Source organism: Paramisgurnus dabryanus, chromosome 13 (genome assembly GCF_030506205.2).
Source record: "Paramisgurnus dabryanus chromosome 13, PD_genome_1.1, whole genome shotgun sequence".
NCBI classification, from domain to species: domain Eukaryota; kingdom Metazoa; phylum Chordata; class Actinopteri; order Cypriniformes; family Cobitidae; genus Paramisgurnus; species Paramisgurnus dabryanus.
The window spans coordinates 26696159-26724132 of record NC_133349.1 but is presented as its reverse complement, the minus strand read 5'-3'; the positions used below and the strand labels follow the sequence as shown (position 1 = coordinate 26724132).

General features: G+C 37.0%; 1 protein-coding gene across 2 annotated transcripts in view; it reads left to right on the top strand.

Annotated features, from left to right (window-relative positions):
- Positions 1 to 27974, top strand: part of adcy2a (adenylate cyclase 2a) — a 53339-nt gene that overhangs the window by 16487 nt on the left and 8878 nt on the right. For both annotated transcript variants that reach the window (XM_065246257.2, XM_065246256.2), the window contains exons 2-17: positions 3818 to 3967; positions 8664 to 8812; positions 11789 to 11900; positions 14129 to 14256; positions 16963 to 17121; positions 17260 to 17392; positions 17509 to 17673; positions 17827 to 17870; positions 18064 to 18144; positions 18240 to 18309; positions 18497 to 18594; positions 20545 to 20629; positions 21417 to 21554; positions 23503 to 23622; positions 24501 to 24685; positions 25480 to 25564. In XM_065246257.2, coding sequence (XP_065102329.2) covers positions 3818 to 3967; positions 8664 to 8812; positions 11789 to 11900; positions 14129 to 14256; positions 16963 to 17121; positions 17260 to 17392; positions 17509 to 17673; positions 17827 to 17870; positions 18064 to 18144; positions 18240 to 18309; positions 18497 to 18594; positions 20545 to 20629; positions 21417 to 21554; positions 23503 to 23622; positions 24501 to 24685; positions 25480 to 25564 — 1902 coding nt within the window. The remainder of the gene's footprint in view (positions 1 to 3817; positions 3968 to 8663; positions 8813 to 11788; positions 11901 to 14128; positions 14257 to 16962; positions 17122 to 17259; positions 17393 to 17508; positions 17674 to 17826; positions 17871 to 18063; positions 18145 to 18239; positions 18310 to 18496; positions 18595 to 20544; positions 20630 to 21416; positions 21555 to 23502; positions 23623 to 24500; positions 24686 to 25479; positions 25565 to 27974) is intronic.

The following is a 27974-nucleotide window of genomic DNA, read 5'->3' as shown; positions in this document are numbered from 1 at the left end:
ATACTTTGAGATTTTATACATGCGGCACTTTACAGTCTGTTATTTGCGATGTTTCATTTTACACAAATCCGCCATCTTTTGATCTGCGTGCGTTGATTTGTTTACACTGTGAGATTTTAACTATAGCAACCGCTTTTCCGCTGCCGTGTTTTGGCAGAGACTACCATAAAATACTAGCCTGGCTAACACCATACCAGTCTCATAGAGAATGAGAACCATATGCTAATTTTCTCGTATTTGAGGCGTGGTTTATGAATGCCCAGAGCCGTTTATTGAGTGCTACGAATGTCTATCAAATGTGTCTGTACGTAGCTAATAGCCAATCGTTTCAATTTTACCAGATGATGTATGTAGAGCGACATCAATTCAAAAGTAAACTACTTTTATCGGGTACTAGTGCAGCTGAAAGCTATGCAACTATGCAAACCGTTAGCTGTATATTGTATTGAAAAGCAACACATTTTAGTGGCACTACGACAACCACAGTACAGGCATAATGACAATGATATTAATAAATACCACTTACCATTTATCATGCCTAGCAGGTTGGTCCTACTGTATAAAACTCAGTGTTTATCATGTCTTGCCATATAAAAACATCTTTCTTGGATATTTAATAGTCCAGTTTAACGCCAAAAGTTGCTCTTTTTTAAATAAACTTGCGTTTAAAACTACTTAGAACACCATCAAAGGCATTGAAAAGTAACTTCGCGTCCGTTGCCGTATTATAACAAATAACAAAACTGCCTCAGTGTGCCGCATAGACGTCGTCATCGTCTTGCTGCCGCCTCCCCGTTCTGTGATTGGTTCCCTATTTCGGGGGCAAAAAAGGGCCTGAGTTTCCATACTAGACTTGCAGCGTGAATAAATTTGCTCGCAAGGCAGCATGGGGAAACCCAGGCTAGTAAAATACTTAGTATAAACACTTAGGTAAGGGTGACAGTTAAGACCTTTGTTGCAACGCTCTTAAATAAATCCCTTACCTCAACCCTCACTTAAGGAGTTTCATGCAACCGGAGACTGATGTTTACCCTACCACACAAGATGTCAACAAATTATGACTTTTCTATGTTATGGTGGTTGGCATGATTTGATATATGTTAGATTTGTAAAAATCAAGATTTGTGGCATTTAAGTGCCTGTATAGACAAATTCATTTTTCCCTCACAGCAGATGTGACAACAACCGCTTAATTCAGTGTGAGATTACAATTAACCTGACAAAAGCTGCATGAGAGAGAGGAAACTGTAGCATCTTACAAACTACATAACATTTATGTGCATTATACATTATTATTATGTATACATTATTGTAAATTTTGAAGGTGGAACCTAAACAAATGATTACATTACTCAGTAATGGTTCATTTGCCAAATGTTTCCACTTTTAATTCCACAGTTAATTTACCTGATGGATTTTCTTTTGTAGGCCCTGTATGCACTGCATTTTATCCAGTTTGACAGCAGAGAAAACGAATGCTAAACAAACCTACCATATAATTGAGTGTGGCAAAATAGATAAAACAGTTATCTGCTGTCAAAAGCTGTATTTTGGTACAATTTCGTCTGTCATTTAGTAGAAACTATAGCTGAATTAAGGCTTGATTTGAAACTAAGTATCTTACTGTACTAATGGCTCATTAAAACTGCTTTCCCTCCCTGTGCTGATAGTAAATCTGTTGCATTTCCCTGGATACTGCTCTTCAGGTGGATTTACAGCTTAACTACAGTTAATCCTGTGATTTATCAATGTGGTTTTTTTTTTCATCTCGGATTCCAAATGCATATAAACACAGGGACCAAATGCTTTCCTGGTGTTCAGGAGATTAGAAGATTATATACTTAATGCCTTTCACTTGATTTGTGAATGTAAAATTGGGTTTATTTTAACAATGTATAGTTTTGTCTTGGGTTCTTTAGCTTAAGTACTACATTGCATAAAGTGAAAAGTTGGATCAACTTAAAAATGACTTCAGTTGGTTACACTTAAAAGTTGAAAATAATGTAATTTTTAAGTAATTTTACAGTGTACATGTACTGAGCAGTGGGGGCTCGTGACTGCTCATCCGAGGGGCGCAAATTCAAAATATGTCATGTGTGTTGCTCGTGTTTTCAAAATATGTGTTTGTTGTGTCAGAACCATGTGCATCACGTGTTTTGTCAAAATAAGTGCCTGCTGCACACGTGTCAAAACTGTTTATGACAAAAGAGACGCTCACGTTTACAAAATAGATGCAAGACACTCCCTTAACAGTAAGCTCTGATTACTTATGAGATTATGCGAGTATCTGGCAGACGACAGCGTCTCTTTTATCATAAACCCTTTAGATGCGTCTGCAGCAGACACTTATTTTGACAAAACACGTGATGAACATAGGATCACTTGACGCACAGAACACATATTTTTAAATTACGAACCACACACATGACGGGCTACATACATGTGGTGACGAACTTCGCATCAAGCACCCTCCAAAAAAGAAATCACCTGCCGCCACTGAATCTGAGTGGTCTATATCTGAACGTTCTGGCTTTTGCACAGGTGCAAAGTTACAGTAATACAGTTGTTGAGTCCATGTACAAAACATAAACACTTTAAACATAGTTGAAACCACAATTGATACCACATTGTTTGTCTTCACCTATCAGTAAATAGACTGAAATCTTTGCTTTTTAAAATCTCACTCATTTCATATCAAACTAATAATAAGAGGCTTGACAGAAATGAATGATCTGTGATTTACTTATAGACAGCTGATGAGTTACTGCGTATAATAATTTTACATATAATAAACCGCAAAACACATCAAGTGCCCCTTCAGGTTATTAAACACAACACCAAGCAATTGAGTTCAGAACTTCATTCAGATAAATCTGTTTTAGTGTAGAGTTTTGACAGTGCAAGAGGTTTGATTTTCATAAATCTGCTTTGCATTTTTGTCACTGTGAATGACTCTTCACTTTCATTCCATCATTTGGCAGCGCCCCATGCCTTTTGAAGTTTTCATGGTCGAAGCGCGACAGCCAAGATGAATTTCAGACTCATTGAACAGGCGACCCAATTGAAACGGATGTCCGAGGGCAATTAAAAAAGATCTCTTGGAGCCGAGACTTTGATGCACAGTTCTCATCGGGCTTCATATTAAATAGTGAGCATTAAAAAGATGTAAGACAGAAGAACCCAGCTTGAAGAGGGAATTAATCAGAGCTATGGTCCGTAATTGAACAAGAAAATATAAAAGATGTATGTGTGGAAAGTTGGAGACTTATGTATGTGTACAGTAGTTATCTTTTTGCAACTAATTCAGATAGACTACAATACCCAGAAACCCTCGTTGTTGATCATTTAACTGGCTTTGTAGAGCTCTTCTCAGAAATCATTCACCAAAAGCTTTTCTGTAACAAGTCATTTAATTAGAATTATAAATTAGGATTTATTTTATTTAGGTTTAAGAGATCCTGCAGTTTCCTGCTATATAGTTGAAGAGGAGTTTACCCTAAATACTTGACACTTCATCTTATACTTTTATACAGTTTTTAATACTACATACACATTTCCTGTATTTTCTGGTTGTATTCTAATAAAGAGACTGAGAAGTAATTATATATGATCACTATAACATTGCAAAAACAACAAATCTAATGGTGGCATGGTGGCCTAAGACTTTTGCACAGTACTGTACATCCTAACATTTTTTTTGTTCTCGTTTTAATAAAATCTTCAAACATACTGTTTGTCAGCAACTCCAAAATAATACAAGTTACTATTTATCATAGCATAGCTACTTTATCTTAACATATGTCTTGTACCTCTTTAGATCCTGGCAAATATCATCATATTCATATGTGGGAACCTGGCAGGAGCGTATCATAAGCATCTGATGGAGCTGGCGTTAAAGCAGACATATCAGGACACCTGCAACTGCATCAAATCACCCATCAAACTGGAGTTTGAGAAGCGCCAGCAGGTTCAGTATCAATCTCTCTTTACCTTCTCTCGGTCCTGACGTTAAGATCTATCAATTTCTCAGCAGAAGGCTTTTAAAGATTTGGAGATCTGTCACAATGCCTTTAAACTGTGAGATCCATGTTTTCTTTGGCAAACCACTTGAACGCTGATAGTAATGGCGGGGGAACTTAGGAGGGAATTTTGGATACTGGGAAAGCTTGTGTGCCAGTCTGCTGATAATGACAGAATTAGATAACGTAAAATAATATTTCAACAACCTCCCGGACTCTCTCGCACACATAAGCACCTCATGTTTATTCAATTAATGACCAAACTGCAGACAGATTTGAGGACATCCTGTCCTACTTTAGCAAATGTCTTGCCAACTTTAACATGGCTTTTTTGGAAAAAAACATATTAACATATTCCTTTGGCAATAACTGCATTTCTTTGCTTCAGATAGATGCTAAAGTTTTTTTAGGGGATGTGCGTCATTTCTGTGGCACAATCACGGTGAAACGTAATTGCAAATGTAACATGTTCTCAAACAGGTTCTTGCAAACACGTCCTCCTCGATGCAATTCAGTGACTTGCTTGTCGATTTTTATGGTTACAGGCAGTTTAAACCAAAACTGTGTCTAAATTCGCATACTGTGAATTAGATGAAGTACCTACCGAGTCTCACATAGATGCGTATAAATAGGTCAAAGTGTAAAAATCGTGCAATACATACGCCAAATTATAATATGATACGCCAATCCTCACCATTCACTTAAACGGCGCATCTTTTTGTTGTCGTTTTATGGTTTCTTAATTTTTTTCTGGGTTAGACTTGAGATTTGCTTCAGGATGTTATTTAATGGTTTCTCCATGTTATTGTCTATTTTTAAGCCATGGTCGCTTGGAGTTAGGGTTAGAATTAGGGTTTGGGTTAGGATGTTATTTTTATGTATCAAAAAGTTGTTTTAACCCTAAACCCAAGCGATAATGTTAAAAAAAGAAAAAAATATTGAGAAACGAATAAATAAAACAACAATAAAGTGCCGTTTAATTGAATGGGGAGGAGTGGCATATCATATTGGAATTTGGCATATGTATTGCACGATTTTTACATTGTAGGCTATTTATACGCAACTCCGTGAGAGTGGGTTGGAAGTACTAATCGACCGTTAAGACAGTAGGTTTTATATAGCATAGATATGGGTATGAAATGAAATTTGACTCGTGTTGTTATGCCAACAGGTGAACCATTAGCGCAATTTAAGGAATAGCTGTTCCCTATATGTATTTCCGCTTTCTGACATTTTTTAATACGACAACACCTTCTTCTTCTTCGTTGGATAAGTTCTCTCCCGGGGGCTCACGGATAGTAAAGTGTCCATCGAATACACACTCGAGAATCTTGATGGAAGTAGTAGGTCAACCAGTTAGTTTTTTAATACTATGAATTCGGACATACTACTTGCCTCACATACTGCTTTTTGCCTACTACTATATAGTATGGATAGTAAGGAAGTTTGGATGCAATGACTGATTTGAATATGATTGTAAAGAAGATCTGTATGCCATCATCATTTAAAAGCTGCAATCCTCCAGGTTCTCATTTTCTCTGCGCTCTTCCTACTAAGTGTAAACCAGGATGCTTCTCAGATGTTGATGCTCAGCTTCCAATATAGGTAGAGCCGCAATGGCAGATGGTGTGAATGTAGCCTGCCTCTTTCTCTGAGGTCTGAGTGACATCACTTGTGCGATAGCTGCTTTCCATTAGTCCGTGTATCTAAGAACATCCTGTTAGGTTGTGGGTGATAAGTTGTATTTTCTACAGTTCAGCGGTCTCATCTATGAGCGACATCTGCTTTGTCGTTTGCCATGATAGCTGTAGATCCTTGATGTATTTAATGGCACATTAATTAGGAAAATAGGATAATAGGACATTTGTCAAAGCGTAAATGAACGTATTTGGCTTTAATGTTGATTCTAATAAAATTATCAAGACTTTAAAAAGATTTTTTTTGATGAGTTCATTATCGTCGTTAAGGGGAAGTGTACCAGACATAGTGCCCAATTAACTTTCTCTTCTAAATCTCATTACACTCATTCACACTTCATGCCAGCCTGGGAAATCTGTAAAATCTGAAAATTTTATGCAATGATATTAGGTTCACCTTTTGAATAAGATCTATCGTAACTCGATTTCAGTGCTTCGAGATTGCTGACTGTCTTTGATTCATGGATTTTCAAATCTCCGTCCAAAGCCTAGGTGTGAAAAATCAGAGCTGGGGTATAATTTATTTGAGGAGCTCCACAGCAAGGGAACTGCGATATGGGCAAACTAATATGCGGAGGGACTTTACTTACAATAGCTGCTTAAATGTGCATTAACCACCTGCAGACTTGGTTGTGTTTAATATTGTTAAAGTTATAGTAGGGTTGTATTGTGTGCCGCAAACACAGCATACTAACCTTTATGATTTTCCCAATGCCAACATCAACTCCCCCCCCCCATTCCGCTTAGACGGGTATAATCTATTTCAGGAAATAATTTATATAGAAATATGCAGAAAAAATATGTTTAGAAAGAATTGTTTTTCTTTTATAAGTGAGTATTTTACCTTTTAATGTATAAATTAGATATAAATTAATTGGCAGTCCATGCATTTCACACCTAGGCCTTTAGTGGTGTCATATCTGAATGAATCCATCTCGTAATACCATCATTATAAAATCATGGCAATAAAAACAAATTAATAATTTAATTGCACAGTAAAAATGGAAATGACTGTATTTTACAACTCAGTGAATAACAGTCGAATTGTACTTTAATGAGACGCAGCAAATATTATAAAGAAACCTGTTTGAAATGAAGTCAAGTGTTTTTTAGTTTTTTTTTTGCAAAAGAAATCGCATGAATGGTTCTTAAAAAGCTTATAAAATGTTTTGAAAATTCTAAAGTAAAACCAATTACTTTGTTGACAGTCTTTTATTCAAAGATAATGCAAAGAGTTTTTCAAAGGTTTACTATTAAAAAGTGATTTTCACATAATTACATTTTACAAATATTACTTGCTTACTAATAGTGTTTCTGGTATAAAAGTTTTAATTCGTTGTAGGGCTGAGAATGTCTGTTCGACTGAAGCAATGGATACAGGAATAATCACCGCCCAAACAGCTGTCTGTCTGTCACATGCTCTCACCCAGATTTTTATGCTGAAGGAAATCAAGGATATCAACAGGATTTTTTTACTTCAATTCAATCATGGCATAAATCACAGTCAGTTTTGTATATAGCCTTGACAGTAAAATAATGTTCCGTGACTCTCCGTTAAGCTGGAGAATTCTCACGGTAACTTTTTCCGGTATGTTTGAAACTGCTGGGCGTCAACCCAATCAAATGAGCCGAAAACGATAACATCATTGTAGGCCAGCGAGCTGGCTCCGGTGACACCAAATTGAAATCTGATTGGTTAGTGCAATGAATTCATTGCCATTGATCTTGACCTGAAGACGCCAGCACTGAAATCCTGAAGGCCTAGGCAGATTTCTTTGACCTTGGCAACACATGATGTCAGCCACTAGCTGAAATATGATTGGATAAATGCTCTATCATAAATATATACTACTGGAAGCAGCACAACCGAGAGAAAAGCTTTGAAATAAAGATAATAGACTATTATGGGATTCATTTAATACACGTTCAGGAAATATATTAAAATATAAATCAGTGATTCAGATAGTGCTTAGTGCAGCGGCCCACCACTACCTGTCACTACCTGACATCATAACCATTGCCATTAATTGTCATTAATAAATCAAAACTGTTTTGTGTCATTCACTACAACCACCAAGTGACTATGCAATCCACTAGATGGTGATTGATTTTACATGACAGTATAGCACAAACAGCAGTGTTTCCCAACACGCAAAGTAACTTTGGTTGCGGCTCGGCATTGGTATCCTCCTTTCTTGGGAATGGATGCATCTTCTTGTTTTACTGGCGGATGTCATTTGAGTGAGATGTTACAGCTAATACTGCCACCTGCTTTCCCAGTGGCAAATATAGCAAACATATCAAATACGTCAGTGGGATTTTTAATAGAAAGATTAAAATATGGGAGCATCCTGGAAAAAATGGAGTGTTGACAGGTATGATTTGAAATGCTTTACATAAATTGTTAGAAATAATTCAATAAATGTACCCAGCTTTAAAGAGGTTCATTACTTACACATATGTATAGATGTATACATACCTCTGATGTACTCATATGAATTCTTTAGGTCCAATACTGTACTTTTTTAATGGGTACTGCATCTCTACAAACTAAATGTATACGGGTAATTTGATATTTTTATGTTAGTATGTGGCTTTTTGGAGATGGGACGTTTTTGATTTCTTTTAACTTGATTTTGGATTTTGAACCAATCGGATACAAACTCATAGAGGTTAAAAACACCATAAGGTTGTATTAATGATGACAGATGTTTCACATTTGAGTGAACTGTTCTTATTCAAATGCAGCCTCTGGAGGCATCCAAATCATACTGGACATCAATGGATGTGTTTTAAAACTTTCTCCTTTCAGTTTTATTAGCTCAGAACCAGCGTGCTGTGTGCTTTATGTAATATAAACTCACGGGTGTCTCCAGCACATATTGAATGGAGTGTGTATATGAGTCATATCCAGTCACTTCCCCGCTGTGATGTGTTTGTACGACAGGAACGTCTGCTACTCTCACTGCTTCCTGCTCACATCGCTCGAGTCATGAAAGCTGAAATCATACAGAGGCTACAAGGGCCAAAGTTTGGACAGGTGGAAAACACCAACAACTTTCATAATTTATACGTACAACGGCACACCAACGTCAGGTGCGTTTCACATTACTGTCTATCACTGCACTGCACTGCACACCAAAACACGACTATTCATGCTCATTGTGAACAACCCCTTATTATAAACTAGAGGGTATAGTTAACATCTATGATTGTATAACAGTAGATGTTCATTGCCTATTGAATTTTCGGACTGGATAATTGTATGTTTTTGTGTGATTCACATCATCTGAATTCATACAAAATCGGCAACACATGAAATAAGTGGGTTTTCATCTAAAAACATGGTTTCTTTCCTGAATGAGAATGGCAATAAAGATTTTTTACAAATCACTACAAATAAGGTTTTCATAAATTACTTTGTACAGGAAACATTTAGATGTGCCAATTGATATTTGAGGAACTCAGATGCAAAAGACGCTAAACCCCACCTCTGTCAAAAATTAGATGATAATATTAACTGAATGCTGACGGCACGTATTTATTATATAACTTCACTTTAAATACGCTTAATCGCAGCCTCAGGCCATTCAGAAATACCGGTTTGTTAGCAGAATCCATTAAATGCCAAGTAAGTTTTTCAGCAAAGTCCTCTAAGTGCACGAAAAACTAATTGGATGAACGTCAACGCATGAAACGACCGTGGATGACATTTAAACTTTGGTCCCTTCTGAGTACTAGGACTGAATGTGGCAGTTACATGCATCACAGCACACCCTAATGTGTGGTTCAGTTCCTTTATTTTTTGCAATGTTTCTAAGTGCATCTTCAGTGATTTTGCAACTATTTGTTCAAAGAAGTGGATTTTTTTAGAAGTGGATATTTTTGCACTTAGAGGGTTTTGCTGTGAAAACAGTCAAATTAGTTAAATACCAATGGAATTATTAAGGCCTGGGACACACTGGACGATTTTTACATCCTAAACTATTTTAAATCCATGGGAGACCACAGACATAGTGACATTGTTAAAGGAATAGTCTACTCATTTTCAATATTAAAATATGTTATTACCTTAACTAAGAAGAGTTGATACATCCCTCTATCATCTCAGTGCGTGCACGTAAGCGCTGGAGCGCGCTGCGACACATCGATAGCATTTAGCTTAGCCCCATTCATTCAATGGTACCACTCAGAGATAAAGTTAGAAGTGACCAAACACATCAACGTTTTTCCTATTTAAGACGAGTAGTTATACGAGCAAGTTTGGTGGTACAAAATAAAACGTAGCGCTTTTCTAAGCGGATTTAAAAGAGGAACTATATTGTATGGCGGAACAGCACTTTTGGGAGTACTTCAACTCGCCTGAAAAATCCGCTCCCCTTCTCCCTCTCATAATGGGAGAGGGAGGGTGTTACTGCGCCGAGTCGAAGTACTCCCAAAAGTGCTGTTCCGCCATACAATATAGTTCCTCTTTTAAATCCGCTTAGAAAAGCGCTACGTTTTATTTTGTACCACCAAACTTGCTCGTATAACTACTCGTCTTAAATAGGAAAAACGTTGATGTGTTTGGTCACTTCTAACTTTATCTCTGAGTGGTACCATTGAATGAATGGGGCTAAGCTAAATGCTATCGATGTGTAGCAGCGCGCCCCAGCGCTTACGTGCACTCACTAAGATGATAGAGGGATGTATCAACTCTTCTTACTTAAGGTAATAACATAGTTTAATATTGAAAATGAGTAGACTATTCCTTTAAAGATTTTTAACAACATAGTCCTCAGAATGTACACTGGATGATATCAATCATGTTTGATATTTACGATTTGGGATCGGGAGGATTCAATGCGATCAGGATCAGCAAAGAAATCACAATGACAACAAAATAATCACAATGACACCAAACACCAGAGGTTTTTTGGACCAAAAATTGGCTGCAGTAAAATATTGGGCCACGCTCCCTTTTAATTGCCGAGGGTACCGATCGGACTTAAAATCTTCCCATGCGTGGCCAGCCTAAAGTGACATTTGTGAAAATAAGGCATTTCAGTTACAGACTAATAACCTTTTCATTATCATTAAAGTGAAATTACTGAAGCTAAACATAAGAAACTGCTTATTTACAATTAAAATATGTACAGATGTACTACTTTAGCATGAGTTTAATCCTATAAAATACTTTTATAAGACTATAAAAGACTTTATTTTAGATATTTACACTCTAATAAATTATCAGGGTTTTTTTCAATCCAGCGTTGGGTCAAAAAGGGATTGAACCAATTCTAGGTTGTTTTAACCCATTTTGGGTCAAATATAAACATTTTCTGTTAATTTAACCCAACAGGTTTGGTTGGTCCCTTTTTGACCCAACGCTGGGTTGAAAATAACCCAGCATTTTTTTATGTGTAAAATATTCTTTATTGTGTTATAAATAAAAATAGTATTTCATAAACTAGTGCTATTGTCCTCACAACCATGATAAATCTTGTACTGTAGTCGTAACAGTCTGTCATCCGTGTCAGTTTTTAATAAACCGTCTAGTAATGAAAACCAGCAGAAAAATGCTGACCTATGTTCTTTGATTATCAAAGGGACAATCTCTCATCTACTATAATGTCTCATATTTTACAAGACTTTTAAAAGACGCTGGTACTTGCATGACATTTTGGAGGGCCACAATTCTTGCAGGTCTCTCTTGAAGCTTTTATTCACTCTGAGATGGAAACATTGAAAGGACCCTGTTGCTCTGTCTGTAAGTGCAATGAAATGGAAAGATCAAAGATATAAAATAAAATAAGATAATTCTGTTACACAATGTGGCTGGGATACAGAACTTAACATCTGAGATGAAAGTCTAAGATGGGATTTAACATTAACATTAGCTTCTTGATATGTCGTGAAAAATCAGTTAACACAGATGCAGGTACACCTACAGTAAATATAACACTTTCTCTAAACTACACTTATGTTCATTTTCAAAGATCTAGATGAAAGTCTTCCATAATTTTTTTCCAAAAATATTTCTAAAAAATGACTTTTAAATGGTTTTTGTCATAAATGTATTTTCTGTTGCAGCATTTTGTATGCTGATATTGTTGGATTTACCCGATTAGCCACGGATTGCTCACCTGGAGAGCTGGTTCATATGCTGAATGAACTTTTTGGCAAATTCGATCAGATTGCTAAGGTAAAGTGATTCACTACATCTAGTAACAAAGCTAATTCTGCATCCTGACCCAAATGTTAAGAGCTCTATCATTTTGTTTTGGCTTGATATATTTCTTTTAAATCTCAAAGAAATACATATATAGATTATTTCATATGTTGGGATAGTGTGAAACATTTATGATTTGCCTCTCTTCATGTCATCCTTAACCTATGTGACAATTGTTCATCTGTGGAAGGCATAAGCCTTAATGCTAAAGTCGCCATGAAAATAAAATGAAAAACTTTTTAAAAATGTATGTGTCATGATAAACTTTAATCAAAAAAGTTTGGACGGGGTCCGTGAAAAGTTCACTGCCATTAGCAATAAGCACATGACCCAACTTTAAATGATCCCTTCTGCTTTTAAATGACAAATTCAAATCCAGCCCTGCCTTATTTAATTTCAGAAACCAGTTTCACTCGATATACAGTGTGCAAAAGTCTTAGGCCACCATGCTACCATTAGAATTTTTTTTTTTTTTGCAATTGTATAGTTATCATATGATTATTTATCAGTCTCTTTATTAGAATACATCCAGAAAATACATAAAATGTGTATGTAGTAAAAACAGCATAAAAGTATAAGCTGAAGTGACAAGTTTTTAGGATAAACTCCCTTTCCACTTGAGCAATAGCAGGAAACTGCAGGATCTCCTAAACCTAAATAAAATTAAATCCTTATCCAATGACTTCAAGACTTCAGTCTCCTAAAAAAACAAAAACAAGATGTGTTTATTGCAAAGAGAAGTCACACTAAATACAGACTGATGCCCGAAAAAGACATTTAGTTCTGAAAATTGTTTTGTTTTTAATGTTGTGTACATATTTCTTGTATTTTCTGATTTGAGCGTTGCCGTGGGAAATGCGCAAGTTGAAAAATCTTAACTTTGGCGGATATTCGTGTCTCGTTAACCAATCATGAGCTTGCTCTAGTTGTCACAATCAGTGTTGGGGGTAACGCATTACAAGTAACGTACATTACGTAATAATATTACTTTTCTGAAGTAACGAGTAAAGTAACGCATTACTTTATAAATGTACACATTAACTCTTTCCCCGCCAGCGCTTTTAAAAAAAGTTGCCAGCCAGCGCCAGCATTTTTCATGATTTTCACAAAAGTTTAATGCCTTCCAGAAAATGTTCTTCTTTAAATATATAAACAAACAATATATCAGATGAAAGAACAGACCCTCTGCTTTCAAACAAACAAACAAAAAAACGTTTCATCCTACCTTCATTAGTTCTCTTGTAATCAGCTCTCAAACATGGGTAGGTTTCTTCAAAAACACCCAATTTTGAGCAAAAAGCTGAGATAATTCAATTTTTGCAAAGGACTTTTGATAGAGATCAGATGCAGAGCGATCTTTAAAACATACACAGAGTTCTTTCTCTTTCACGTGAGGCGCTACTTCCGGGTTGTATAAGTTGCGGAAGTGAATAGCGGTATTGCAGAAAGACGGAAAATCTCGTCATTGGCGGGGAAAGAGTTAATATTTGAGTTACTTTTTAAAAAAAGTAATGCTAGTTACTTTTCAGTTTAATTATTTCAATTAAAAAATAAAATATTGTACTGAATTAAACTGAACATATTAACGTAGAATTACGCACTTTGTATGCCTGAGTGGGAACAGTTTGCGTCAGAAACGGAGATGGCAGGCCAGAGCTTGACCAAGTAAGCCTCAGCCAAGTAAGAAAAAGTAACGCAAAAGTAACCTAACAAGTAACGTAAGCATTACTTTCCAGTAATGTAATTAGTTCCTTTTTTGGGGAGTATCTTAATATTGTAATGCATTACTTTTATAAGTAACTTTGCCCAACACTGGTCACATGATTATAGGGAGCGAGCGGAGTCCCATGACGCAAATTTCCACATGAATGTCTCAAATTAATAGAATTTAATTCACGAATGAAGCGGGTGAATTCAAAATTTGTTTAGTGCGCGAATAGTTTTTGTCGCCTCTAGCGCGGCTGGTGTGAACGCACAGTATACTTTTGCACAGTACTTGTACGTCACCACTTGGAAAATAAGGCAATCGCTACTTTCGTTTCATGGCGACTTTTATGTCTCAGTCACAATAAAGAGTAAGCATTCTTCAAAACATCTCTTGTTTTGTCATCCATTGATAAAAAGAAAGTCTTTTGTTTGGTACGACATAAGGGGTTGGGTTAAGGCGGGTGCTCAATTAAAATAATTTCTGTGTGTTTCAGGAAAATGAATGTATGAGGATTAAAATTCTCGGGGACTGTTATTACTGTGTATCTGGCCTACCAGAGTCCTTGCCAAACCATGCCAAAAACTGTGTGAAGATGGGCTTAGACATGTGTGAGGCCATTAAGTGAGTCGTGCACACACTCTTTATTAACCTTTGTACTTCCACAGGGCTTGTTCATTCACTTTCAGGGCTTGCAGATTTTACTCACCGATTAGCTTGAAACATCTGTCCTATTTTCATAATTACTGATCAGTTGTAAAGCGGGATTGTGTTCACACATTTGTCTCTGAAGAACAGCGATGTTTGCCCATGTCATCAGCGACGAGTGCGGCTATACAGTACACCTGTATGCACCACAGTGTGCGGCTATACAGTACACCTGTGTACCATAAGCGTTTACTTATTTGTTTTGTTATTATTATTTTGAACGTATGGATCGGCGTTCAAATGATTACTGATGATGGTATCTACACAGTGCAATGGCAGCGCACATTTAGATGATTAAGTTTTGCAGAGTGACTTGAGAAGCAGAGCTTTTATTTAAGGGTTATAATCTTCCACACTGAGGGTCTGACTGATTTCTGTAAGGGACATGATACCCGGCCGCAGTGGCGTGTTTACCCACCACGCAAACCACGCAATTGCTTGGGGGCCCACGGGCTTGGGGGGCCCCCTACTGTCCACAAGCAGTTAACTTATTTAATGATTTTTTATTTAATGATTGCAGAGTTATAAAAAGTCTGCGTGGTAAGCATTCCGCTTTTTTCTTATTTTTTTTTTTTAAAGGACAAGTTCGGTATTTTAGACTTAAAGCCCTGTTTTCAGATTGTTTATGGCCAAATAGAATGGTTTTGACTGAAATTTCGACATTTTCGGCTGCCCTGAGAATTTTCGCGTGTTTGTGTTTCAGCTCAGACCTCTACAATGGGTTTATAGGTGCACTGGAACAATCCTTCCTAAAATGCATTAAACTTTCGTTTACAAAGACGTGAAACTCACCGAGTGGTCAGGGGTGTTCACTGATATGCTCACACAAAAATCGCTCCAAAAGACGCATTCCAACAGGTTTTATCGTAGTTTTTACCAACTCCATTGACTGTATTAGACGTCCTGTGAGGTACGGTATTACTCCGCGCCGGGAACTTTGTTTGTATTCTTGCAATTGGCAAAGGCGGATTAGCGCCACCACCTGGGCTGGAGTGTCTATTATTCAAGCTCTCAGCGGAAGAATATACGGGTGTGAGGCGTTTGGAAAAATAGATCCACAAGTTTACAACGAATGCTAAAACACCTGTTGGAAAGCATCTTTTGCAGCGATTTTTGTGAGCATATCAGTGAACACCCCTGACCACTCGGTGAGTTTCACGTCTTTGTAAACGAAAGTTTAATGCATTTTAGGAAGGATTGTTCCAGTGCACCTATAAACCCATTGTAGAGGTCTGAGCTGAAACACAAACACGCGAAAATTCTCAGGGCAGCCGAAAATGTCGAAATTTCAGTCAAAACCATTCTATTTGACCATAAACAATCTGAAAACAGGGCTTTAAGTCTAAAATACCGAACTTGTCCTTTAAGATCACACACTGAAGTTGCAGTACTGTATTAATTACATCATTTTAGATACATCCTATAAGGAATTTGCCAGCAAAGGATATATCTGAGATAGGCTTAAAAATATATTTCTGTACAAAAGGGAGGCCTTTTGGAAAAAGTTTGGAAACCACTGCGGTATAACCAAGACCTTTATGTTTTTGACAGATAATGATTCTTTATTCTTTTGAATAAGACAATGGGCACTATTTGTATTTTTAAACCAAGAATTTTTTTCTTAATGTTGGGGCATGGGGGGCCCCAGGTCCTTGGACTTTGCTTAGGGCCCCCAAAATGGTAAACACGCCACTGCCCGGCCGGTCTGATAATGAGTCTGAGGTCTCAGAGATCAGACTATAGGAAATGACTTCTGTTCAGTATAGACCAGAAAGCTTTCTCTCATCTCATCTTAAAGAATCATCATGTTTAAATAAGTAGATGCATTCTGCAAATTTTTTATCAAAAGAAAGGAACACGTTGTGGTGACACGAGGTACACAAAGCTACTTTGTCATTTTCAACTGTGTCCATAAATGCAAACTGTTGCAATCAAAAGTTGGCATACACCTTGCATAATCTGCTGCAAATTTTGGACATTTAAAGCAACACCAAAGAGTTTTTTTTACCTTAAAATAACGCTTCCAAAACAGTTTCAGTCATTCATCCACTCTAAACAGGGTGAACAGCACTTTCACATTCGCTTTGCAGCCCTCTATCGGCCAAAACCGCACTAAAGAAGTTTCCAAACGTCGGGTAGTGGTCCTGTAGTCCGAGTGAATACTACAAAAACTTGCTTTACGGCAGACCTACAATCCAATCAGAGCCAACTATGCCTCAGTATTTATGACAGTGGGTAATGGACAATTACGCTTCTAACCTGTAGGGGGAGCAAAGAGCAAAAACTCTTTGTTGTTGCTTTAAACAGCATACAAATTTATAAAAGGCTACATCCAAAAATTTTCATCCAAATTTTTTTCATTTTGATAGGTAAAGCTGATTGGATTTTTTTTCTCGTGGGAGGTTTACATTTTCTACAAATGAGCTTATAAAATATATAACATCAATATTGAATGTTTACTAATTTACTTATGTATGTGGTAAGGAGCCACAGGCAGGATAATGTACATCTATTATTGCAAAATAAACCCCTAGGTGATATAAAATACAAGGGTACTGATCACCCTGTTATGCTTTATTCATACGTCATTCATTATTTTGCATTACTTTCTTTTCTATGTAGGAAAGTACGGGACGCCACTAATGTGGACATTAACATGCGGGTGGGTGTTCACTCTGGAAATGTTCTCTGCGGTGTGATTGGCCTTCAGAAATGGCAATATGATGTCTGGTCACACGATGTGACTTTAGCCAATCACATGGAAGCTGGTGGTGTACCTGGGTAAGCCATTGTGCTTTAATGAACTCATTTGTTTTTCCTCAAAAGGAAATGAGTGAACTTTTAGTTATTAGTTTTGTAGTAGATTTAATGAGAATCTTGTGGAAATTGAAATAGTAATTGTTCATTTGTTTCGAGTAGACGAGTCCACATCAGCTCAGTTACGCTCGAGCACTTGAACGGGGCGTATAAAGTTGAAGATGGAGATGGGCAGGAACGGGATCCTTATCTAAAGGAGCATGGAGTTATAACCTACTTGGTGATCAACCCAAATGTACGAGAAATTCCAGTTTGCAAAACTATCACTCAGGGTGTGCATGGGATAAAAATGTAAGAAATAAGTATAAAAGGTTACTCCTAAACTCATTTTTTCTTCGAATTGTCTTCTAGGCTGAAGGAAATCACTACAGACCCAGAAACACCTTGTATGGAACCAAGATGAGAGCTTCGGTTCGGATGACCAGATACCTGGAGTCCTGGGGTGCAGCCAAGCCTTTTGCCAACCTTCACCATCGAGACAGCATGACCAATGAGAACGGCAAGATAAACACTGCTGTGAGTGTCCTATGACTTTCTCGAAAGAGAAATACAATTAAAATTTGCCACAGTTAGTTAGTACAATGTAAAATAAATCAATGAGGCATTTGTTTAAGATCTGATGTCACCCTTACCACTAAAACTACTCATCAGCTAATTTCTCTTTAACAGGATGTCCCAATGGGCCAGTATCACTTTCAAAGACGATCAGAGAGGTGATTTAAACTCTTCATTTGTACATTTTCTGCACTGGGGTTCTGTTTTGTACCTTTACAAGTATACAAAACATAATACAATGTTGTACCTTTTTGGGTACATTACTGTAGCTATTGTGTAACATCAAAGGTGCAGTTAAACTAACATAAACCCTAACATTTAATTGTTCATTAATAGTCAATGTCTTTTCAGAACCAAATCTCAGAAGAAACGTTTCGAGGAAGAACTCAACGAGAGGATGATTCGAACTTTCGATGGCATCAATTCTCAAAAGTAGGTCAACTCGCATCTTTTACATAAGTTTGTATGTAAATTTTCTAGGTCAGTTTTTTGCCATTTGTATATAATCTGTTTCTTTATTCCAACAGGCAGTGGCTCAAATCCGAGGACATCCAAAGAATATCTTTGTTTTTCCACAATAAAGCATTGGAGAAAGAGGTGAGCGCCTGCACATAGGCATCCATTGTTTACTTGAGTTACAGCCATCCATAGTTTATTAATTATACATCAGCATATCAATAATTGAATCGCAGACCTACAGAATTAGAGGGATGAATCAGTCCACAGGATTAAAGCAAACAACTGTTGGATGTTCAATGAAAACAGTGTGTTCTTTTCCCTACAGTATAGAGCCACAACACTGCCAGCCTTCAAATATTACATCACCTGTGCCTGTCTGATATTCTTCTGCATCTTCATCGTGCAGATTCTGGTCCTGCCCAAGTACGTTCATTCTTCAGCTGCTTCTGCCTTATAAGCCACATATATTGCTCTGGTGGTTATTTTAAGACAACGTGACAGGTTAGGTTAAAGCATTTAACAGCCCCGTGGTATAACTGGGAATAACAAACCTGCAAATGTTGCCACTGGCAAATCAAAATCAAGAATTCCAATGAGTTGTAATAAGTGCACACATACAGTAATAGTTTCAGACGTTTCATCATCAAGTTCTATGAAATCACATTGTAATTTTCAGAGGTCAAAACTTTCTCCACTATACCTGTACAAAAAAGGGATTTTTTTGCTATTACTTAAAGACACAGCAATAAACAGACAAAGATTGAAATTGTAACTTTGAAACTTTGTAAAATTGAAACTTACTGTAGAAGATAAAACTGAAAGGGCCCTATTTTAACGATCTGAAACGCAAGTGCAAAGCGCAATGCGCAAGTGACTTTGTGGGCGGATCTTGGGCGCTGTTGCTATTTTCCCGGCGGGAGAAATAACTCTTGCGCCGGGCGCAAATCAATAAGGGGTTGGTCTGAAGTAGGTTCATTATTCATAGGTGTGGTTTGGGTGTAACGTCAAATAAACAAATCAGAACGCTATCCAACATTCCCTTTAAACGCAAGGGCGCATGTTCCATGGCGGGTTGCTATTATTATGACGGATTTACCAGGCGCACGCCAGGAGCGGTTCACAGCCGAGGAGACAGACGTTCTTGTAAGAGCAGTCAAAGACAGAGAAGTTGTTTTGTATGGGGATGGGAGAAACCCGACCAAATCAGCGTCGGTTAAACAGGCGTGAGAGGAAATAGCCACAATTGTCTCATCAGCTGGCATCCCCAGGACGTTGCGCCAAGCGCTACAATGATGTCAGGAGACGGGGGAATCCCAAGCTTGCCAGCATAAATCGGGCACGCTGTGTAACGGGAGGTGGATCTGCCTCTACACAGCACCTGACGCCAGCAGAGGACATCGCTGCGTCCACCCTCACCGCTGAAAGGGTTTGGGGGCTTTGAGATCGGACCCACGAAACGCAAAGCAGTCCAACCCCAAAGTACACTTACAAATCAAGTTCATATACATTAAGGTTTCTTATGAAAACATTTTAATTATTATTTACATAAAATAAACGTAATACAGCCACACAACAAACTTGAAAATATTTTAATCGTTATTTGCATGAGAATTTTTTAACGCAGCCACACAATAAATAAAAACTATCACCACAATGCTCACCACTATGATTCCCCTTATCTCATGTGTTAATATTTTTTATTGTAACAATTTATGATTTGCAAAAATAACTGTTGCATCTGTGTAGATTAGATGCAAAGTGTGTGTGCGTTGTGCACGCTATACATTATGGTCAAGCATGCGCCCTTAAAATAGCATAATGAACCACGCGCAACACGCCACTGACTTTAGACTAGTTTTTTTGGTCAGTGGCGCAATTGTTTCTTGAAACTGCAAAATAGCATCAGGGATGGTGTGCGCCGGAACACGCCTCTTTTTTGCGCTGAACCGCCTAGGGAGCGCAAGTTCATTCCCTAGTTTGCCGACGTGCGTCTGTGGAGGGAAAAACCCGCTGTGCGCCGGTGCAAAATACGAATGATACATGCGTCACTGACAAAGTCAATTGCGCTGGGTGCAAGATAGGGCCCAATTTGTTTCATGTTCATTTAACTTTGAACAAACTGTTGCCAGTAAATAACATAAATGTAAAATCTACAGTAAATTACTGGCCAGCGGCAGGTAGTTGCCAGTAATACCCAGTAATACTGTAATTTCTACAGAAATGTTTTACAGTGTAGGTACCAGAGAAATATTTTTGGCTTCGCGTCATGTTGCATAACCAGCTTGGGTGTGCATTATTTTCTTATAATTCAACGACCTGTCGTCAATTTTTCCTAACATACTATACTGTGCATATATATTCTGTATCTTTCAGGACCGCAGTATTGGGAATATCATTTGGATTGTCCTTTCTCATACTGTCTGTCATTCTGCTTATTTGCTTCATTGGCCATTTTCTGGTAAGTGTTCATTTGCACAACATAATTGACATCGGCAGGAGGCAATCAGACCCCTAGTTTTAACCAAAACAAAAAGGCATTTTGTGCCTCATTGGCTTCATCTTTACTTAGTTTGTTTTATTTCATACAGTTTAATCAAATGTTTCTAGAATGCATTAAGCACTTGAGCAGACATTAACTGTATGCATTTGGTATAGACTTTTATCCAAAGCAACTTATTCAAGCTATACATTTTCAGTATGCGTCACAACGTTTAATGTTATGATAGCTTCTTCTGAAAGCATAAAGATTTCCCAAATGTACAAGCATTAAAATAGGTTTAGGAAATGAAGTGAATCATGCATTCATTCTGCACCATAAACGTGTGAAAACAGTTTCAGATAAGACTATACTTATTTCCCATGGTATACACAAACAATACATTTCATCTTACTGAGTCATACAGTACTGCATCTTATGTATACGATTAAGTTTGCATACTGAAATCCCTTATTAAGAGTAATAGTAAGAGATTCAGATTCTGATAAATCGTATACATTTAAATACTGAAAACAACATGCATGTACATACTACATGGTTGAGTTATGATTAGAGCTTGGTTCAGTGTAATTTGCATGCAATTTGCACAATTTAGTGTTATTACTATAGTAATTACTTGTGTACCATAGACAATAAAGTGTTACCGATTCGTATTATTTGAAATCTCACAAGGTTTCATCCTCTCATTGAATATATTCACATGCATAATTTCACTTGATGTTGCTCAACAAACGCCTCCCCTCTACAGCAGTGCAATAAGACAGCCTCTGCATCTTGGCTCTGGATCCTGAGATCGTCAGGAATCATCGCCAACAAGCCCTGGCCACGCATCACCCTCACCATGGCAACCACAGCCCTCATCCTGGTCATGGCTGTCTTCAATATGGTACGGCAACGGTAACACTTTACATTAAGGTTGTATTAGTAAACATTAGTAAATGCATAAACAAACAGTGAGCAGTATAGTATGTATTAATTCTTGTTGTAGTCAACAGTTATTCATCTCAGTTCATAATGTTAACAGTTACAACCAGGGGCGTCATGCACCAATTTTTTTAAGGGGGCACAGCTCACAGAAATTTGGGCATGCACAGACATCAAACGAAATATATTATAGAGCTTTCAGTCTTTTTCATGGCACCTACATTTCGAACATCTGAGCACCTTCATGCAAAAAACCTCCAAAATAAAAGTGTTGACTAACTTTTATATCAAATACTATTCAATCGGAATAATGACATATTGGCATCATATTTACATCTGAAACGGCATGTTTTTTATTTATTTATGTTTTGTTTAATGACTTGTTTAATTGTGTCATTAATGCATTTTGCACAACAACTGCATTATCCTATGATTAATGTTATTTAAAATCCATAAAGTATATAAACAACGAAAATGACATAAGATATAGCCACGTGATTGGTTTTAATCTTCAATAATGATTTTAAAATATATGTTTAGATAAAATTATTAGAGGAACGCATTATTGAATCAAATTTTACCTCATATGTGAGCATGTGTGATTCCCCGCCCACATGAACTCTGGCGAACTTTGGCGTTGTACCAAGAAGATGAATTTAGAAATCTCTACTTATAAATACAACGTCGACACTGTCACATTTTAAACCATACATTTTCTACACAGAGGAGGTAAACTGCACATTACCGTACTGGGGTTTGGAAATGTTGTGAGCATTTTTTACACGTTTTAATTCCTCAGATAGCCAAATGCAGCAGCAACAACAAAGTGAGCGCGCTCAGACGCTGATGACGTCTGCAGCTGCGCTGACTGCAGCGCCTGCCGCCAGAATAAAGTAAAGGAATACGATCAAAACACTATCAAAACGGCAAAAATCTCTGAAAAGTGACAAGGATGCAGCACAGAATTAATAATATTATGCATATTAAACAGATTAAAAGCCAAGTAACAGATTAATGGACGCTTCTTTGATTTTGAGGTTCCATGAAAAATCCATTTGGCTCAAAACAACCGAGGGGGCACGTGCCCCTCAGTTTCAATGGGCATGACACCTCTGGTTACAACGTTTGATTTTATGAGTGTATTAGTAAATGTCGAAATTAACATGAACTAAGATTGATAATAAATGCTGTAGAAGTCAATGTTAACTCCATGCATTAACTAATTGTTAACAAATACAACCGTATTGTGAAGTGATAACATGGCAATGCCAAGAATTTTCATATCAATATTTTTATGCATATGGTTGTATAAACAAGAAACGTCGAAGGTTCAAACTGCAGTGGCCTGATTTTGAGATCGTTGGCAGAGATGTGTGTCCATCTGCACACTGTCTGCAAATTTGGCCGTTGCGCTCGTGCCATATGTCACTGTGTGTAAACAAACACGAGACATATTTGTCAGTTTCAATCTTGTATTGTGACCAGCTAAAGAAAAGCATTTTAATTTTGTAATAATCTGTAAAGTGGCAGAGGGGTTTACTATATACTGGTTCTGATAGGTCAACTTATGTTATTTTCTTTTATTAAGCAAGCATATAATAATAGTACTACTCATTAATTATATATTCACAAGTTCCCTGAGAGTACTCTCCCCTCTTTAACTGGGATAGATGAAACTAGATGAGAGTGAGGTGATGGGATGGGGGAGGGATGCTGCAAAAAACTGTCACGGGACAGAGGTGAGGGACGGATATTTATAGGCACCTTTCTTGGTTGGATCACATGACCATGCTCCTTCCGAACTTATTTTAAATAACTTCATGTGTTCTTAGACGCATTGTGGTGTGTGCACTTTGTATTTTTCGTTCATAACAAAAACATTCAGGTAACATTTCTCTTTTCTCTCGCAGTTCTTTGTAGAAGAGAACCGTCCGCCGACAGATGCAGTTTATAATAAATCAAACGAGACGTTGCTGCACCCTGATGGACATCCCATATCTTACCTGGACAACAACACCTTCTACCTTCCTGTGTGTTCACTGGTTTTGTGTTTGTGTGTCTTTACTGTCATTTTTAATACAAGCAAACATCAGTTCTTTTCTAGTGCACAATTTATTTTCAGCTCATAAAAGCACCTAACAACATTTCAAGCTTTCCGGATGAACTTCAATATATTTTTATATATTCTAAATTATATATAAATAAAAAACGATATTTAAATAAAAAAATTCTTAAATGTATATATATATATGTATGTGTGTGTGTAAATATATATATTATTTACAAAAAATTCCTTTTATTTTCTATGTGATAAATCCAGATTAATCTATGCCCAGCCCTAATTTTTATATTTATTTATGTTTATTCATTCATATAATGACCATTAATATTGAACATTATGCTAGTGATGTTTCTTTACATTTTCTATACACAGATCTCCATGCATTTCCTGTTTGACAGGATATATTGGCCATGACTAGTGTGAAAAATTGTGCACCTCTATTATTTATATTACTTTTTAAATTAATTTACTAACATTGCTCAAGCGTAAAGTAAAATCATTTATATTAGAGAAAAATATTTGTCTCCATATCAAACCCTGTAGGTTCAAAATTGCTTTCGCTTCCTTGCTTAAATTATATTTGATATTTAAATTAAGTTACAGTCTGTTCATCCATCAAATCTTAAGCACAGTTTTGTATTTTGCAAAAGCAACATTACAGTCCTCAATTGATTCTGTCAGTGTACTTAACTGATTGTTTACGCGGCATTGCACACAGTTTGCCATGCACCTGGCCATTCAGTGGGTAAAGTTAATTTAGCTTATAGTAGTAGTAGTTTTTACAGTAATGTATTAGTTGGACAATGACAAATGACCGTGTCAACTGTTATGTTTCTCTGCCGTCAGTACTTCATGTACAGCTGTATCCTGGGGCTGATCTCCTGCTCGGTGTTCCTGAGGATCAACTATGAGCTAAAGATGCTCATCATGTTAACGGCAGTGGTGCTATACAACGTCATCATACTTCAAACACATGCGTCCCTACTGGACGAGTACAGCAAATTCCTCTACAAAACAGAAGCCCTGGAGAGGTGAGTGTATGCATGAATTGCTCTATAAACCTATTGTTTCTTTGCTTGAGATCTTATTCAGAGATTACAAAGTTATGATGAATAAAGAAACACCCAAGTGTACATGCAGAGCTCTTCTTTTATTAAAAACGTCTTCAAAATCACTGAGCTTGCAGTTTTCGTATTTTTTAATGGTAATGCTGGTTTGAGGTCATATGAGGAAGTGATCTTGAAGAGAAATGTTTCTTACCCTGCTCGCTCGCTCTCTCTCTTTGTCAGTAATCCTTTGAAGTGAATGCATTCTCAGAAGTGTGAAAGCTATCGTTGGCCAGCAGCCTAAACGTCTTCTGTGTCTCTTGTAGAAATGCATTATTACTGCTTCCATTAACAAAGAAGCATGTGGTACAATGTACAAAGTGGGTCTGCATACTCATTCATCCCAACAAAAGACACAAAAACATCAACAGAATGCACAAAACAACACTTAAGATTTGCTTTACGCCCAACGGATTTCTGAGGATTACAGATTTCTGTCGAGAAATCACAGATGGATGTTAAAAATGAAATGCTGTGAACCAGCACAGACTTTACTGTTAATTGACAGCTGGGGTGGACGTGGTCTGCTGACCCTTCTTCAGCTACAGATGATATGATTTGCTTCCAAAAAACAGTGATGCTGACTCTCTCTCTCTCTCTCTCTCTCTCTCTCTCTCTCTCTCTCTCTCTCTCTCTCTCTCTCTCTCTCTCTCTCTCTCTCTCTCTCTCTCTCTCTCTCTCTCTCTCTCTCTCTCTTTCTCTCTTTCTCATCAAATCAGGCCGGGAGTTCTGAAAGACTTGAAAACAATGGGCTCTATCTCTCTCTTCATATTCTTTGTCACTCTACTCGTTCTAGCCAGACAGGTGAGTTTTTTTTATACAAAAGATTAAACGTTCCCAGACAGCAGATGACTCTGGGCCAGATCCACACTGGATTTGCGCCTAAGTGAGCAGTTCTGGTGCAGATTCGGCCCGGAGTCTTCTCTAGTCTGGGTTATAATTTACAGGGTCTGAAATATTTAAAGGGATAGTTTACCCAAAAATGAAAATCCTGTCATCATTTCCTTGTTCTGAACCCATATTAGTTTTTTTTTATCATTCATGTATTATCATTTTGTTAAAATGATGGTAACCACAAAGTTGATGCCACCTACAGTAGAGAAAAACTACTAAGGGAGTCAAATGTTGTTTTTTGGAACCCTTTCACAAAGGGTTTGAAGTGAATTGTAATTGTAAAGCCATTCTCACATCAGCTCCCCATCGTCTGTACTTTCTGTTCTTTCTGATGGCAGGCTAATAAGGTGGTAAGAACCCATCGTGCTGTGTAAAGTTTATTCCCACTGTGAATATTTTGCCTGAACGTTTGCACAGAGTATGTGTGAAAAGCCCATATGTATGTTTCTATATCCAGCATCCCCATCCATCTTTACTGTTTTGAGCAACAGTCTCAGAGGTCCAGTAGATTTGGACCACATTCACACATATAGTATCTACAAGAAGTGCTTTTCCAAGTAATAGCCCACAATGTCAACCATCTCTCCCTGCATTGAGAGTGATTTATTGAACGGGGGTTTTAGAGGTAAAATCGATAATTTTCTCCAATATGGCATCATGGTGGGCCACCGGAACCAGAATGCATCAGTGGGATATTGATCCTGAGCAGATGTGCAAAATTAGTACGTATTAAATCACACTATTTAACTCGTATTTTATGTGCTGAGTCAATTTGACCCGTTTTGATTTTTAAGCTGTCAGAAAAACCAGTTAACATATAATTTTATTCTTGAAATTGTGTGACTTTTTCTCATTTATGGCCATGAACATGCATGCAAAGTTTGGACATGCTGATATGTTTTGAAGTTTATGCCAAAAAATTTGTAACGTTTTTGATGTTCGCGGGTCAATTTGACTCACACATTTTTTTGTTCCAAACCAACTGTACAGACCCAAATTAAATATATATTTTTAGTGTTTGTTGCTATATTGGTGTTTTACTATCCTGACATGGGGGTAAAAATGCTTCTCTTCACTCTTTTCAGTATTGTAAAATACTTTCACAGATGGTAAAAGTGAGTTATCATTTACATTGTATATGACTTGTTATTTTTTTTCCAGACATTTTGTCACTTTTTCTCATTTAGGGCCATGAACATGCATGCAAAGTTAGGATAGTGTGTTTTTTTTACAAAAATAATATTTTTTTACGATTTTGATGTTCGTGGGTCAATTTGACCCATATTTTTTTGTTCCAAGGAAAAAAATTAAATAGATTTATTGCGCATATATTGGTGTTTTACAACTCTGAAAAGGGAAAAATAAGATTTTCTTTACTATGTTCAGTACTGATAAAGACAAAGAAAAGTAAATGTGAACTATCATTTCTATTTTCAATGTATATGAAGTACTATGTAAAGGAGATTAATTCAGACCCACAGAAAATCCAGAAGTGAATACAGGTGATGCCAGTTGTGCCCCACTAAACCTGACACCAAAACAAGCACAATTTGTGTAAAATGCAAGAAGTCAGAAAGCACATGCTTGATGTGTGCACATAATCTCAAAAGTGATTTCTTGAATTTGAACAATGAGCCCCAAGAACAAAAGATGAGCCTGTTTAGGGAAAAAAGCTTAATTTTATTTCACAGCGATATTAAATTGTTTATTAGGATGTTTTAAACATAGCTATGTTAAAAAACATGTTGCATTAAAATAAAAAATGTTAAATATTACAACAATTTATTTTTCAACATTTGTTAAAACAAACATGACAAAATTGTGGTTAAATGCATTTTTAAAAATCATACTTTTTGATATTAAATGTTTGTAATGTGTGAAAAATAGTGATACTAAAATGGTCCTGTTCATACCTAATTCCTTTTTGTTTTTTATAATGTGAAATTTAGGGAATTGTCAATTTGACCCGCTCCATCAAAATCGTCACAAAAATCAAACACAATAGGGTTGATATAGTATTTAACTTGACATATTCAGACATCAGACGACTCTGGGCCGGATCTGTCCGAAGTTAACAGTTTTAGTACAGATTCAGTGTGGATCTGGCCTGGAGTCGTCTGCTGTCTGGTTGTTGAAGTAGTGATGTGATAGCAGAAACAGCAGATTGATATTCAGGGTCACTCTCATCTCTCCTCAAGGTCTCTGTACAGCAACACTCAGTCACGTCATTTCACCCAGACGTGTTGATTTAATTCATTTTTCCATTAGTCTTCTGATTTTCTTCAAACGGCTCGTGTTACACAGATCACAGATACATGTG